Source organism: Medicago sativa, chromosome 6, assembly GCF_051527215.1.
Source record: "Medicago sativa cultivar Bolivia chromosome 6, Bolivia_mono, whole genome shotgun sequence".
Taxonomy (NCBI): Eukaryota; Viridiplantae; Streptophyta; class Magnoliopsida; order Fabales; family Fabaceae; genus Medicago; species Medicago sativa.
The window spans coordinates 29,429,034-29,444,678 of NC_140754.1; the positions used below are offsets into that span (position 1 = coordinate 29,429,034).

Consider the following 15,645-nt stretch of genomic DNA (forward strand, 5'->3'; position numbering starts at 1 on the left):
GAATAATCAAGACAAGTAGAAGGATTATTCCAGCAACATTGCAACTCAAAATACGAACCTAATTTCTTAGCATTTTGCCACCACTAAATGAGAATTGTAAATTTATCTAACAACACCATAAACGGGTTCTTGTGACAAAAATGTAAGAATTTATGTCTTTTCAAATATTCCCAATGCAAGTCAACAAAATCAACTAAAAACTAAAATAAACCTTTTTTTTAACCGTTGAGAACCATTAAGAGTACTCTCGCAGGAATTAATGGGAAGAACACAATAGTTATCCAACCACTTTAGAATATTATGTCAAATATTATCGAAGAATTCACACTAAAAATGAAAATGATTAACATTTTCCTCTTTCTCACACCTGTCAGAACATAAAAATGAGTCCATATTTAAAATACTCCATCAAGTTAAGTCATCCTTTGTTAGATTCAGTTATTCAAGAGCCTCCATAAGAAGAGAGGGACATTTAGAGGAACTACTTTGTTCCCAATTAGATTTTTTAGAATCATAGGTTCATCATGCTCCTCCTGCATCATCAGATGATATACCCCTTTGTCAGGGTACCTTTCACCATGATCAACTTTCCATGTTCACTTATCAATGACGCTAGCCTTAAAAAAAAATGTTGTCCAACAAAGAACAACAATATATCCCCTGCACCTCCTTCCAAGAAAAATTATATGAAATCGTCTCAACCCCATCCGACTCTAACGTACACATCTCCTTAAATGGCACAGAGTTATTTTGAGATAACTAAAAAAGTCTTCTAAATATATTACACAAAGGACCACTCTACAACCACGAATCATGGCAAAAAAGTATATTTTTCTCATTACTCTCCACTATCGTCAAGTTGTCATCAAACCAATTTCAAATCCTCATCTACGCCCCTACTTTAGCACTATGGAAATGTTTCTACCACATATACACCTAATTATCTCCACTAAGTGAGCCTTTAAGAATGAAAGAAATTAAACCAACTTTTTTTTTTTGAAGGAAAACCAACTTTGGTGGGTATTGAAAGAGAATACAAAGATACATTACAAGAACAGAGATACATTACAAGAACATTGAATTGAATTTAAATGGGTGAACCTAATTTGTTTTTATTTTTTCATTTTAAATATATAACATATTATAATATTTAATTATTATTTTAATTATTTGTCAATTAATTTTGAAGATATATCAGTTTGAATGTACTATTTTTCTATCTTCAAGGAATTTAAAAAGGCGACTCCGATAAAAATAGTTATATCTTTGTTATATCACTATTTTGCCACTCTCACAAAAATAGTTATATCTTTATAAAATTTAATCTCTTTGGTCTCAATAAACACTGATTTATTGTTTCAATTTTAAATATGATGATAAAGTAAAACATAATGTCAAAATTCTGGAATGGAATCAAACTAAAAAAAATCAAATAATATTTGAAAAACCTATTTTTGTGTAAAACCCGTTAAAGAATTTTAAATAAAATATATCCCGTGCTTGGCACGGGGCGTTACACTAGTAACATAACATATGCAACGGATGTGGTGCAAGTAGTTTAACAAATTTATTGTTAATTTTTATATAATTACTCCAAAGGCTAATCAATACTAGGATTTCTATCTGTTCAATACTTTTTAACTTAGAGCTTTTAACATATTTTTTTATTTAGAACTTTTAACATATTGAATCTATGTATTTCATGTATTAACTAACTTGTACCAATGTCCGTCTCAAGCACATGATATAATTTCGTCAAACTTCAAATACCAGGAAAAAATGTGGGTTTACACTCATTTGCGGTTGCTCTCTATGCAATGGGTCGAACAACTTTGAACTTTTAATTTGTAAGGGTACACAATTTATTAAAACACTCGACCTCAAGTACAAGGCATACCGAAAGTTAGGTTAGAAACTTAAAAAATTGAGTCAAGAATAAAAACAAAATAAAAGGTAAACATAAAGCTACAACCATAGGGAATTAAGACTAACCCCACAAACATAGTCCCAAACATAGGGATGGTAAAAACAACTAACGAAAGCCAAAAATCCAAATTTACAAAACCTGAGGCACCAGACTGTGAACTCCACAACAAACAAAACCTAGTAAAACCAAATACCAGAAACACATGAAGATCCTAACACCATTCATAATAGTGGCAACAAGACAACTTCGATTTACTCAACCACCATTACCACGGTAAAAGTTTGATTTCGTCCACCGCCTCCACCAGATCCTTATCTCCATTTTCAAAATATTTGCCATTCCTTGCTTGCCAAATTAACCACACTGTAGTTTGCCACATCAACCTAAGGTTCTTCACGTTCCTGCTCCTAGCCGAGGCACTGAAATAGCGCAAACATATCCGAGGGAAGCACCATTGATAAGTCCGTTCCCCATTCCCCACACACAACTCAATCCATCAAATCTCTCTATTAGAATTACTCCTAGATTTGCTATTCATTTTAGACAGCCACTACTTTCGAAGGTACCGGACTCCTTGAATTTATTTTCAATCATATTCTGGTTAGAATGTAATATTTCGTAGTTATTTTAAAAACAGTTACAAATTAGACTTAGATGACAATAAAGCGAGTTCTTATTAGACGCCGGTGTAAAACAAAATTTAGAAATATAGAAAACAATTCTATCATGTATTCCACTGTCTTCAGAATGGGGCCAGAAACATAATTAATAATCTACATTCCACATTAGAATATATCAAGAATCAGTTCTGCAGTTGTTACAGAAGAAATGAACACAACGCAGTTGCTGAAATTCAAGTTCAATTGACTAATTCAAGTTCAACTGAACCATTATCTCTAAACACAAAAAAATATAGCACCAAAATAACTAATTAATTTTGACTCTTCATTCAGATTAAATCGAAGTTAAAAGAAACAACCATATAAGATAATCTAATAAATTAGCAGTTGCAACATTTCAAAAGAGAGAAAAGATAATCACAAGATGTTATGTTGCTAGTGACTTGAGATAAATCTGCATAAAGCTCCGGAGATACTTCATTCGATCCTCGAGATCAATGCTCGGTTGCATATCAATGTTGATATTCATAGTTTCCACTTCTTCATTTATAGACCTAACAGTCGCCAACCGATTTTCTAATTTAGCCAACTCATTCATCACCAATTGTTTCCTTTCATCGACTTGATTAAGATTATCCATCTGAACTGACTCATTCATCGTCAATCTTTTCTCTTCTTCTTCTTCTTCTTCTTTGTCTTCTTCTGGTGTTTCTTTGCCATCTTCAGCATCGTCTTCATCATCTTGTTCTTGTTCCTGAGCCACGACCGGGTTATTTATAATACCCTGCCATGTGAAAGCCTTAAAGATTTCTGTGGCCTTTGCATATAGAACTAAGATTTCAGTCAACGATCTGTACAGGTGGTTCATCATAAATTCAGGATCAACAACCAGCGATTTCCACAACTTGCAAACGCACCTTAATTGAATAGTATTGTTCAAATCATCTCTGGAAAGGATGTCAATCATCAGTTCCTTTGGGAGTACCGTGATCGGTGACTCCGCCGTTGTTCCCGCCATCATGCGTCGTTGCCTCCGGGTCATCACCGCCCTTGCTAAGGTTTCGGTTTTTTGGAATATTAGGGTTGGAATGTGACACACTATCGTTTTATATAAACATTTTATATCCCCTTTTAAAATATAAAATTTTACAAAATCCAAATACTAGTCTATAAATATAATTGAACCAAATCATAATTATAAAAGTTTTTTTTTAAGAATAAGAGTAATTTTTTTTTTAAGGATGAATAAGAGTATTTTAAATCCCGTAAAAAAAGTATTTTAAATCTCCATTTAAAAAAATTATAATTCAGGACCCATTTGTTATATTTTTTTTAAATAGATTTTGAAAGTTGAGAAAAACACAAGAAGGGGGTTGAATTGTGTTTTGGAAAATTCTTCGTTTCTCTTACAAACTGAACACACTGGTCAGAAGCTAAATGAGACAACCAGACTCCAGGGGCAAGTGGATGCCTAACTTTGAAGGCTCAATTGGTGAAAGATCAAGCTTCAACAACGACTCTTTGATGTGCTGGCAATTTCACAACGTCTCTTTCACACCTCTTTAGATTGGTTTTCTCAAGTTTCACTTCTGGAAAACCAATTCCTCTGCCATTGTTCTTGTAAATGCTATAAATCATAGAAGTCACTCTACTTCTGTCAATGCCAGATATAATAAAATCTTCAAGAGCAATTTCATGGTTGCTTAAAGGTTTTTCATTACACTTTTCTTGCAGCTTCTGACATAAGAACCTGAGCTGATCTTCATATGTTTTACACATGAAGTCAAAGCCCCTAAGTCCTTGATCAGAAGCTTTCAGATCCAATAGAGTTGATTTTTGCTGCTTTACCAAGTCAGCATATTTTTCTTTTAAATCCTTCAACTCATTGGTTCTTACTTCAAAATGTGTAAGAAGTTCTTTAAGTGATTCAACAAGTTCATCTCTGGGAATCTTAGAATATACCTCATTTTCATCTTCTGAGTCTGAATCTGATCCTGCTTCTGAAGTTGCTGTAGCTACCAATCCAACGGCTATCTTTGCACCTTCTTCAGATTCCTCGTTATCAGATCCAGATTCATTTCCCAAATCATCCCAGGTTGCCATTAAACTCTGCTTAATCTGCTTTTTGAATTTGCTTGGTTTGAACATTGACTTCTTTGACTTGTCCCTTGATTTCTCCTTCTGAAGATCAGGGCATTCAGCAATAAAGTGTCCAGGCTTCTTATAATTGAAGCATCCCTTCTGATCTTCTTTCCTTGAGCTTCTGGAGTTACTCCTTCTGGCTAGAAACTTTCTGTTCTTCTTGGCCAAGTACTGTAGTCTGTTGGAGATCATGGCCATTTCAGCAGCATCTGGTTCAGAATCTGAACTTGATTGTTCTTCTTCTTCAGATTCAACCACTTTGAGAGCTTTTAATGACTTGCCTTTGGATGGAAGAGCTATTGATTTACTCTTCTTAGTAGACTCATGTTCATTAAGACTTAACTCATGAACTTTGAGAGAACTAACAAGATCTTCGATACTTAAAGTGTTTAAATCTTTAGCTTCCTCAATGGCAGTCACCTTTGGTCTCCATCTGGCAGGCAAGCTTCTGAGTATCTTGCTTACATGATCAGAAGCAACATAGCTCTTCTTCAGAATCTGTAGCCCAGAGACTAAGGTTTGAAACATTGAGTACATCTCCTCAGTAGTTTCATCATCCTTCATCTTGAATAACTCATACTGATGTACAAGCATGAGAGCCTTTGCTTCCTTGACCTTCTTGCTGCCTTCATAGTTTGAACAGAGAGAAGCAAACATAGCTTTGGCAGTGGACTTGTCACTCATCTTCATATACTCTGCTTTAGGAATAGCAGTGACAAGTGCTCCTCTTATAATATGATGCTTCTTGTAGAGTTTCTTCAGCTCAGGAGTATGTTTCTTTCTATCCACAGCAGCTCCTTCTTCATCAAGGACTAAGTCACCAACACAATCTTCTAGTATATCCCATAATTCTTCATCTAAGCTCATGATATAACTATAGAAGTTGGTTTTCCACCAAGAAAATTCTTCAGCATCTCCGTTGAACTTTGGAATCTTTCCAACACTGGATTTCTTACTATCACTATAATCATGTGAAACATTTTTATAGCTAGTATCACCAGAACCAGTAGGAGGAGGAGTAGACATGTTTTTCTCAGATCTTTGACTGTTGCACGGTTAAGTGTTACACAACAGACCAAGACTCTGATACTAATTGAAGGTGAGAAAAACACAAGAAGGGGGGTTGAATTGTGTTTTGGAAAATTCTTCATTTCTCCTACAAACTGAACACACTGGTCAGAAGCTAAATGAGACAGCTTCTGAAGTGGTAATCAGAATCTAAATGCAGCGGAATAAAACAAAGAGAGAGAGAAGAAGAACGACACAAAGCAATTATACTGGTTCCTTCCACAATCCGGAAGTAGTCCAGTCCCCCTTGCACTTCCAAGGAGATTTCACTAAGAGTAATATCTGATTACAATTGCTCAAGCACACAAGCAAGAGACTTCCTTTGCTCAAGCACACAAGCAAGAGACTTCCTTTGCTCAAGAACACAATCAAGAGACTTCCTGCTCAAGCACAACTGCAAAAGGCTTCTAACTAAACAAAATTACACAGAAAATTGTTTAAAGGTTGAACACTTGATATACAATCAGAGGTGCTCGCAATACAAATCAGATACAGACTCTAAGACTTACGAATTTGTAAGATATGACTTTGAGACACAGAAATTCTAAGTGAATGCAGAACAATTTCAGCAGAGGTTTGACACTTGTAAAAATGTTGTGAGTCTTTCGTTCAGCATTACCAAATCTCTAAGTCTTCACTCCTTTATATAGAGGTGTGAAAGAGAAGTTGTGAAATTGCCAGCACATCAAAGAGTCGTTGTTGAAGCTTGATCTTTCACCAATAATCTTTTGCCTAATTTGGTTGTTGTCCTATGAAGAACAAATTTGAAACCATTCCTTATCCAAAGGAACATCTTTGCAGGCGAAACCGTATTCTGGAGCTGTTTTCTTGTCTTGTAGCGTGGACACAAAACAAAGTAGTGGAGAAGGTGGTTGTACAGTTCGTACAAAAGTACAATGTCACCGCTTTCGTCCAAAATTGCAAGCACATGCCTTCAAACACCTTTGAAATGACCATTGCAATTTTCCACTAATTTTCTGCTATGTTTTCGAATCCAATAGACAGCTTTTGCAGTGTTGATTCTTCAATCTTTGAATCTTTGCAAATCCAGTTGATCTTCAGCTTCTGGTGAAATGACTTCTGATGAGGCAGCTTTTGATGTTGTAGCTTCTGATGATGTCATGTCGCTTCTGGACCTCTAGTCTTCAGAAGCAGTAATCTTCAGGAGCACCATTTCTTCAGGAGCGCTTTACTCTCTTCAGGAGCGCTTTCCGTCTTCAGGAGCAGCTTGACTTTAGGAGCGCTTTCCGTCTTCAGGAGCGTATTGCCTTCAGAAGCGTCTAAAGCTTCATTTTCTTTTGCTCTTTATTTGCTCATTCAGAACCAATTAATGATGTAACTTTTTAACTGTGGTCCTGTACACTTGAGCAAATATTAGCTAGTCCAATTTACAATTTTTAATACCTTGTTATCAACAAAACCCTTTAAGGTTCATTGTTAAACACATTTTGTTCCAACAGATTTTCGTAGTGTAATATGCTTTTATTATCCTTATTTATTAATTTTGTTAAGTCTGCAGCAATTTAACTTAATATTTTCCCGTTCATTTGCTGTATTAGGTTAGCAGTAATTTAATCTAACAAATTTCATCTAAAAAAATGCATCGCACCAATTTCATTCCCATCCTCTTACCTTTTTTTTTGACAATATTTTGTACACTGTTTTTTAAGGAAATATTTTGTACACTTATTTAATACTAAAAAAATGCATCGCACCAATTTCATATCCTTATTTATTAATTTTGTTAGGTTTGCAGCAATTTAACATAATATTTTCCCGCTCATCCTTATCCTTATTTATCCTTATCCTTATTTATTAATTTTGTTAAGTCTGCAACAATTTAACCTAATATTTTCCCGCTCATTTGCTGTATTAGGTTAGCAATAATTTAACCTTACAAATTTCATCTAAAAAAATGCGTCGCACCAATTTCATTCATATCCTCTTGCCTTTTTTTTGACAATATTTTGTACATTTTTTTTTCTTTTAAGGAAATATTTTGTACACTTATTTAATACTAAAAAAATGCATCGCACCAATTTCATATCCTTACTAATATTATTCCCAAAAATCTAACGCAGTGTTCAATAATGAAGGTGCGATGAAACGCTCCAAGATTTCCAAAATTCATATTCATCGTTAGGGTTCTTTTGTTCATCTCCCTTTTCAATCTTCTTCTCTTCTCTCCTTTGTTTTCCTCCCTTAATCTTCTAGGATTAATGGTAGTTGGTACCTAGTTTTCTTCACCTTTGGTTGTTGATTTCACCTTCTGGTGTAACCCTCATTTCTTTCCTTTTCTTTCCTAATTTTCTCCATTCCCTTTCTCACCAATCGTTGTCTCCCCTTCATCTCCATTCCTACCTTTTTCCGGTTTCCTCCATCATCTTCACCTTAACCGTTTTCCCTCTTTCCTTTTGTGTCTTTCTCTTTAGTCTTTCCATATGGCACAAACTCAAGACAAAGGTGTTGTCTCCAACACCGTATTCATGGATATACAATCCGTTCCTTCCCCATCTCAGGTACGCCCCTTCAAACTCCAGAAACTTCATAAGGTTAATTATCCCTTCAGACTCATCAAGATAATCAAGATCCTGCACAAAACTAAGAACATCAACATACATAAATTGATCCAGAACAAACTACAACTGATCCTTTCTTTTACTACGAAGAAACTCAAGTTCAAGAAAGTATCAAAGCATGCAATAACAGTTTGATCGGTAAAATCATGTCTGAGAAACCTATTTCCACTCAAATCCTCTTTAATACTCTTTCTGGAATATGGTGCAAACCTATGGGTCTCAAAATCAATGAATTGGAGGGGAATTTGTATCAAAAAAATAACTACCAGTTATTACTACTTTTAAACACTAATTTTACTTCTAATAAAGACTCCTAAAAATTAAAATTAAAATTAATCCTAAGGTTAATTTTACTCGTACTTTAAAAAATTACCTTTAAGTTAATTTTAGACTCAAGCTAATAATAATTATTATAAAAATACTTATTATTAAATAAACTAAAATATATTATTTTTTTTTTGACAAAACAAAAATATATATTTAAAAAATATACTTAAAACACAATAATTGCCAAGAACATAATTACAGTACAGCCGATACAAAAATTATACAAACATTAAAACCATACTTTAAAAAGCAACAAAAACCTATAACTACAACTTTTTTTTAACAGCCCTAAAACTACAACTATAATGACGAACATTCACTACTAGAAAAAGAAAAATTGAGGGAAATTAGTGACGAAAAAAATAAAATCTTTCACAAATACTTTGGTCGTAAAATTTAGTGACGGAATTAGAGAGTAGAATTATAGAGATTTCACGTTTTTTCTCTATAAATTTCCCTCACTAATTTTTGCTTGTTAAGTAGTGATTATAATGCAATAATTCAATAATATAAGGGAAAGTTTAATATACCTGGGATAGGGTTTTGAATTGCAACAATGCTTACTTGTGACCTGTTGTGAAAGTGACTCAAAATTGGAGTTTGGAGGCCAAAAATTGATGTTTGCTGAAAGTACAAATCGGGGCCCGAATGGCAAAAATCGGGGCCCGATTTTGGCTGTCTTTGGGAGCAGTTTGGTACTGGAAAAATCGGCGCCCGAATGGTAAAAATCGGGGCCCGATTTTGCGTGCTGTTATTTTTCAGAAACGTATTTTTGGGCCAGATTTGGTACAATTTTATGGGAGTTTCTTTTACTATAAATATAGGCATTGTATCAGTGTAAACCTTGAGATAGAGGGGGCTGAAACAAGGGTTTAGAAAGGCAACAACAAAACTAGGGTTTGTATAGAGTTTGTCTCTTTGGAACAAACACTAGGTTTTGAGGGTTGATTCACCTTGGGAAACACTATTAGGATTGAGTCTCTTGGTTACGGGAAGAGGCTGGGTTTTGGGTAGAATTAGGCGGGAGACTTATTCTTCTAACCCATTGAAATCTCTTTGTAACGTTACTCATCATATAGTGGAATGGAGGGCTGCTCTCTCCCCCAGACTAGGTCAATTTGGACCGAACTGGGTAAACAGATTCTTTGTGTTCTCTCTTCCCTTTTTTTCTCGCTGTTGTTTTCTACTTTTGGCTTGTGATTATAACTGTTCCATACACTTTGATTTTGGTTGCTTAATTATCCCTTGCTCCACACATCAAGTTGTTATTGGTGTGAGTTTTTTATCGAATCAGCAACAATTGGCGCCCACCGTGGGGCAAAGGGTCAAAGGATAATCAAGTACCATGGGTTCGAAGTGGGATATTGAGAAGTTTACCGGTGATAACGATTTTGGGTTATGGAAGGTAAAGATGGAAGCGGTATTAATACAGCAAAAGTGTGAGAAAGCTTTGAAGGGTGAAGGTTCATTACCGGTCACCATGTCACGAGCGGAGAAGACCGAGATGGTGGACAAGGCCAGGAGTGCCATTGTCTTGTGCCTCAGAGATAAAGTTTTGAGAGAAGTAGCAAAGGAACCAACCGCGGCATCGATGTGGGCAAAGTTGGAATCTTTGTATACGACAAAGTCTTTGGCTCATCGGCAATTCCTAAAGCAACAACTCTACTCATTCAAGATGGTGGAGTCAAAGGCTATCATGGAGCAACTTACGGAGTTCAACAAAATCCTTGATGACTTGGAGAATATTGAGGTGCAACTTAAGGATGAAGATAAAGCTATACTCTTGTTGTGTGCTCTACCGAAATCTTTTGAATCGTTCAAAGATACCATGCTCTATGGCAAAGAAGGCACTGTTACCTTGGAAGAAGTTCAAGCGGCTTTGAGAACCAAGGAGTTGACCAAGTCCAAGGACTTGAGAGTTCATGAAAACGGTGAAGGCCTAAGTGTCTCAAAAGGGAATGGTGGAGGTAGAGGTAACAGGAGAAAGAGTGGTAAGAAGTCAAAGTCTGAATGCTTTAACTGTCACAAGATGGGTCACTTCATGAAGGATTGTCCGGAGATTAATGGTAACTCCGCACAAATTGTCACTGAGGGTTATGAGGATGTAGGTGCTCTGATGGTGTGGTGTTGTTTGGAGGATGAAGGTGATGTTGGTCACCTTGGGATTGATGCCTAGTGGTGCGGTGATCGTCTGGAGAGACGTTAAACACTCAACATCAGCCTGGAGAGGCGGTGGTAAGAATACTCATGATCAGTCTGGAGAGGCGGAGGCAACAATACTCATGATCTACCTGTTAAGGTGGAGTTTCAAGGTTGAAGACATAGTGGGATGTACGCATTTGCTAGTTGACGTAGAGTACGCTCAGCATGAGGTGGAGTTGAACACACCGGTAATGGTACGACTATGGAGGACCTTGGGTGCTATAGGGATAGCACAGCTTGCGGGATTACTCTAAAAGAAGGCCAAGGGTGATTGGATGCAAGGAGACCTTCAAGGAAACGGGAGATGTCCTGTGTTGAAGATGTCATGGTGAATGCTTGTGGGACTACCTAAAATACCTAGCGTAGTTAGACTACAAGGACCTTCGAGAAGGCGGAAGACATTCCGAGGGCTGAAGGGATGGGAGGTGTATACTTGTGGATTACTCTAAAAGCTAAGGGTGATTGGGAACAAGTAGATCTTCAAGGAAGCGGGAGATGTCTCGTGTTGAAGAGGTTATGGTAAAGGCTTGTGGAACTACCTAAAATTCCTGGCGTAGTTGGACTGCAAGTATCTTCGAGAAGGCGGAAGACATTCCGATGGCTGAAGAGGTTAGGGTGTAAACTTGTGGAGCTACTTGGTGTAGTAGGAACAAGGGAAAGAGCAGCAAGGTGTTGATGTTAAATGGGCATCATCACTAATTTGGAGTCAAGGTGGAGATTGTTGTGAAAGTGACTCAAAATTGGAGTTTGGGGGCCAAAAATTGATGTTTGCTGAAAGCAAAAATCGGGGCCCGAATGGCAAAAATCGGGGCCCGATTTTGGCTGTCTTTGGGAGCAGTTTGGTACTGGAAAAATCGGCGCCCGAATGGTAAAAATCGGGGCCCGATTTTGCGTGCTGTTATTTTTCAGAAACGTATTTTTGGGCCAGATTTGGTACAATTTTATGGGAGTTTCTTTTACTATAAATATAGGCATTGTATCAGTGTAAACCTTGAGATAGAGGGGGCTGAACAAGGGTTTAGAAAGGCAACAACAAAACTAGGGTTTGTATAGAGTTTGTCTCTTTGGAACAAACACTAGGTTTTGAGGGTTGATTCACCTTGGGAAACATTATTAGGATTGAGTCTCTTGGTTACGGGAAGAGGCTGGGTTTTGGGTAGAATTAGGCGGGAGACTTATTCTTCTAACCCATTGAAATCTCTTTGTAACGTTACTCATCATATAATGGAACGGAGGGCTGCTCTCTCCCCCAGACTAGGTCAATTTGGACCGAACTGGGTAAACAAATTCTTTGTGTTCTCTGTTCCCTTTTTTTCTCGCTGTTGTTTTCTACTTTTGGCTTGTGATTATAACTGTTCCATACACTTTGATTTTGGTTGCTTAATTATCCCTTGCTCCACACATCAAGTTGTTATTGGTGTGAGTTTTTTATCGAATCAGCAACATGACCTTTTCTCAAGCTTTTTCTTCTCTTCTTATATGATTGTAAATGGCTTTTGTTTTGTTCACTTTTTTGACTCCAATCCAATATATATAACGCAAGAGCATTAGATGAAAAATATTTTTTAACATCTAAATAATATAAATATAATTAAACTAAATCATTATTATATTAATATTTTAAATCTCTATTAAAATATAATTTAAATAAATTTAAATATTGTAAGTACAATTGAACCAAATCATAACTATATAAATATTTTATATCTCAATTTAAAAAACTAAATACTAATTAAATAAATAAAAAAATTCACTCTAAAAAAAAGTATTTTTTTGACTTGTAAAAAAAAGTATTTTAGTTTCCCTTTACAAACAAGAAGCAAATAAAAAAATGTTCAATGGTAATATCTATTTAATTTGCGCTTGTACCTCATAAAGATATTGGTTGCTATAGACCACAAAATTTTACAAATGTTTAGTATCATCCTTCCTTTTATCCCGTACATGCTTTTTTTTTTTTTTTTTTTAAATGCGAGAATTTTAGTATCATGCTTTCTTTTATCATTACTATATAAATATTCCAAATCTTTGATAAAAAATATAAAATAAAGAAGATTTTAATCTTCTACAATAAAATATATTTTCATATAGAATATTTTTTGGTTACGTTATAGAACTTTATTTTTAAAATATATACAGTATAACTAATATCCGCATTATTTACTATTTCAAAATAATAAAAATATACGTAGGAGAAATTGATTAAAATATATAAGTATATAATCAATAAAATTGAGTTGATATGTTCTAGTCATGAACATAAACCTAGGATTTCTCCCCTACATGGGGCTTGTTACTTAGGGTTTAGAATGTGCGTTATGTGTAGTAGAACGTGATTCCCTACCTCAAGTATCAAGCCACCCTTTCATAGTTCTCTACACTCTCAATTTATGCGTCTTTCCGATCATTTCCATGTCCCAAATCCATTGAAGGCGAGGGTCCCGAGGAATATTCTACCTACGACAAATGGGAGAGAGCCGGATGAAGAATGGAATACAAACTATCCTGGATTTGGTTCCAAAGATGGTTTGTATTCATTGCTTCTATTTATTTTGTTTTCGTCATGCCTTCTCTTACTAAAGAATGGAATGTGATAGCCTATTCTTTTTAACCTTTGGGTTAGTACGAAATGAAGTTTGGATGCAGACAATCAAGTTAACCTCTGGAAAATATCAAAGGAAAGACATTGCAAATTAAATTGATTTTTATTTTTAATTAAATTGTGAACATCAGACTAATAATATTTGTGAAATCATTGTGAATATAAGATGCAAGTTAAAATTCTTTATAGCTTTGTCTCAATTTTTATTCTGTTTTTGAAATATTTTAATTTCAACATAGATATTTGAAGTTAGGTGTTAAATAAACCAAAAGATATTTGGAGAATTGTATATATGCAACATTTATAAACACACATAATCTAAAATGAGGACTGGGCAATAGTTTAATGGAATTTTCGCATAAAAAATTAATCAATATTCTATAGAAATTCCTACACGAGTGTGACAGAAAAAAATTGGTATCCACAGATATTATGATCAACACATAATATATGCAACAAATGTGGTGCAAATAATTTAACAGATTTATTGTTAATTTTTATATAATTACTCCAAAGGTTAATCAATACTAGGATTGCTATCTGTTTAATACTTTTTGATTTAGAACTTTTAACATATTGAATCTATGTATTCCATGTATAAATTAACTAGTATGAATGTCCGTCTCAAGCACATGATACAACTTCGTCATACTTCAAATACCAGGAAAAAAATGTGGTATTAGTATTACTCTCATTTGCGGTTGCTATTCTTTGCTTGCCAAATTAACCACACTGTAGTTTGCCGCATCAACCTAAGGTTCTTCACATTCCAGCTCCTAGCCGAGGCACTGAAATAGCGTAAACATATCCGAGGGAAGCACCATTGATAAGCCCATTCCCCATTCCCCACACACAACTCAATCCATCAAATCACTCTATCAGAATGACTCCTAGATTTGCTATTAATTTTAGACGGCCACTACCTTCGAAGGTACCGGACTCCTCCAAATTATTTTAGATCATATTCTGGTTAAACTCATTAAGAACTTCTGGTGCCACTTACAATCAATGAGAATGTAGTATTTCGTGGTTATTTTAAAAACAGTTACAAATTAGACTTAGATGACAATAAAGTGAGTTCTTATTAGACGCCGGTGTAAAACAAAATTTAGAAATATAGAAAACAATTCTATCATATATTTCACTGTCTTCAGAATGGGGCCAGAAACATAATTAATAATCTACATTCCACATTAAAATATATCAAGAATCAGTTCTGTATATGTTACAGAAGAAATGAACACAATGCAGTTGCGGAAATTCAAGTTCAATTGACTAAATATAATTCAAGTTCAACTGAACCATTATCTCTAAACACAAAAAAATATAGCACCAAAATAACTAATTAATTTTGACTCTTCATTCAGATTAAATTGAAGTTAAAAGAAACAACCATATAAGATAATCTAATAAATTAGCAGTTGCAATATTTCAAAAGAGAGAAAAGATAATCACAAGATGTTATGTTGCTAGTGACTTGAGATAAATCCGCATAAAGCTCCGGAGATACTTCATTCGATCCTCGAGATCAATGCTCGGTTGCATATCCATTTTGATTTTCAAAGTTTTCATGTATTCAGTTATAGACCTAACTGTCGCCAACTGATTATCCAATTTAGCCAACTCATTCATCACCAATTGTTTCCTTTTATCGTCTTGATTAAGATTATCCATCTGAACTGACTCATTCATCGTCAATCGTTTTTCTTCTTCTTCTTCGTCTTTTGTTTCTTCGCCATCTTCAACATCGTCTTCATCATCATTTTCTTGTTCTCGAATCTTGATCAGGTTATTTATAACACGCTGCCATATGAAAGCCTTTAGTACTCTGGCCTTTGCATATAGAACGGAGATTTCAGTCAACGATCTGTAAAGGTGCTTCATCATGAATTCAGGATCAACAACCAGCGATTTCCACGACTTGCAAACGCAACTTAATTGAAGAGTATTGTTAAAACCATCTCTAGAAAGGATGTCAATCATCAGTTCCTTTGGGAGTACCGTGATCGGTGACTCCGCCGTCGTTCCCGCCGTTGCCTCCGGGTCATCACCGCCATTGTTAAGGTTTCGGTTTTTCGGAATATTAGGGTTGGAATATGACACCCTATCGTTCTATATCCCTTTTAAACCAACTAGACTTTCGACCCGTGCTTCTGCACGGGTCATACAAAAGAAAAA

General features: G+C 35.3%; 1 protein-coding gene across 1 annotated transcript; it reads right to left on the reverse strand.

Moving 5' to 3' along the window:
• Nucleotides 1-2,974: 2,974 nt before the first annotated feature.
• Nucleotides 2,975-3,565, reverse strand: LOC146914397 (uncharacterized). The gene has a single exon (XM_085721059.1). The coding sequence runs from the start codon at nucleotides 3,563-3,565 to the stop codon at nucleotides 2,975-2,977; it is 591 nt and encodes a 196-aa protein (XP_085577185.1).
• Between the last annotated feature and the right edge of the window lie 12,080 nt (nucleotides 3,566-15,645).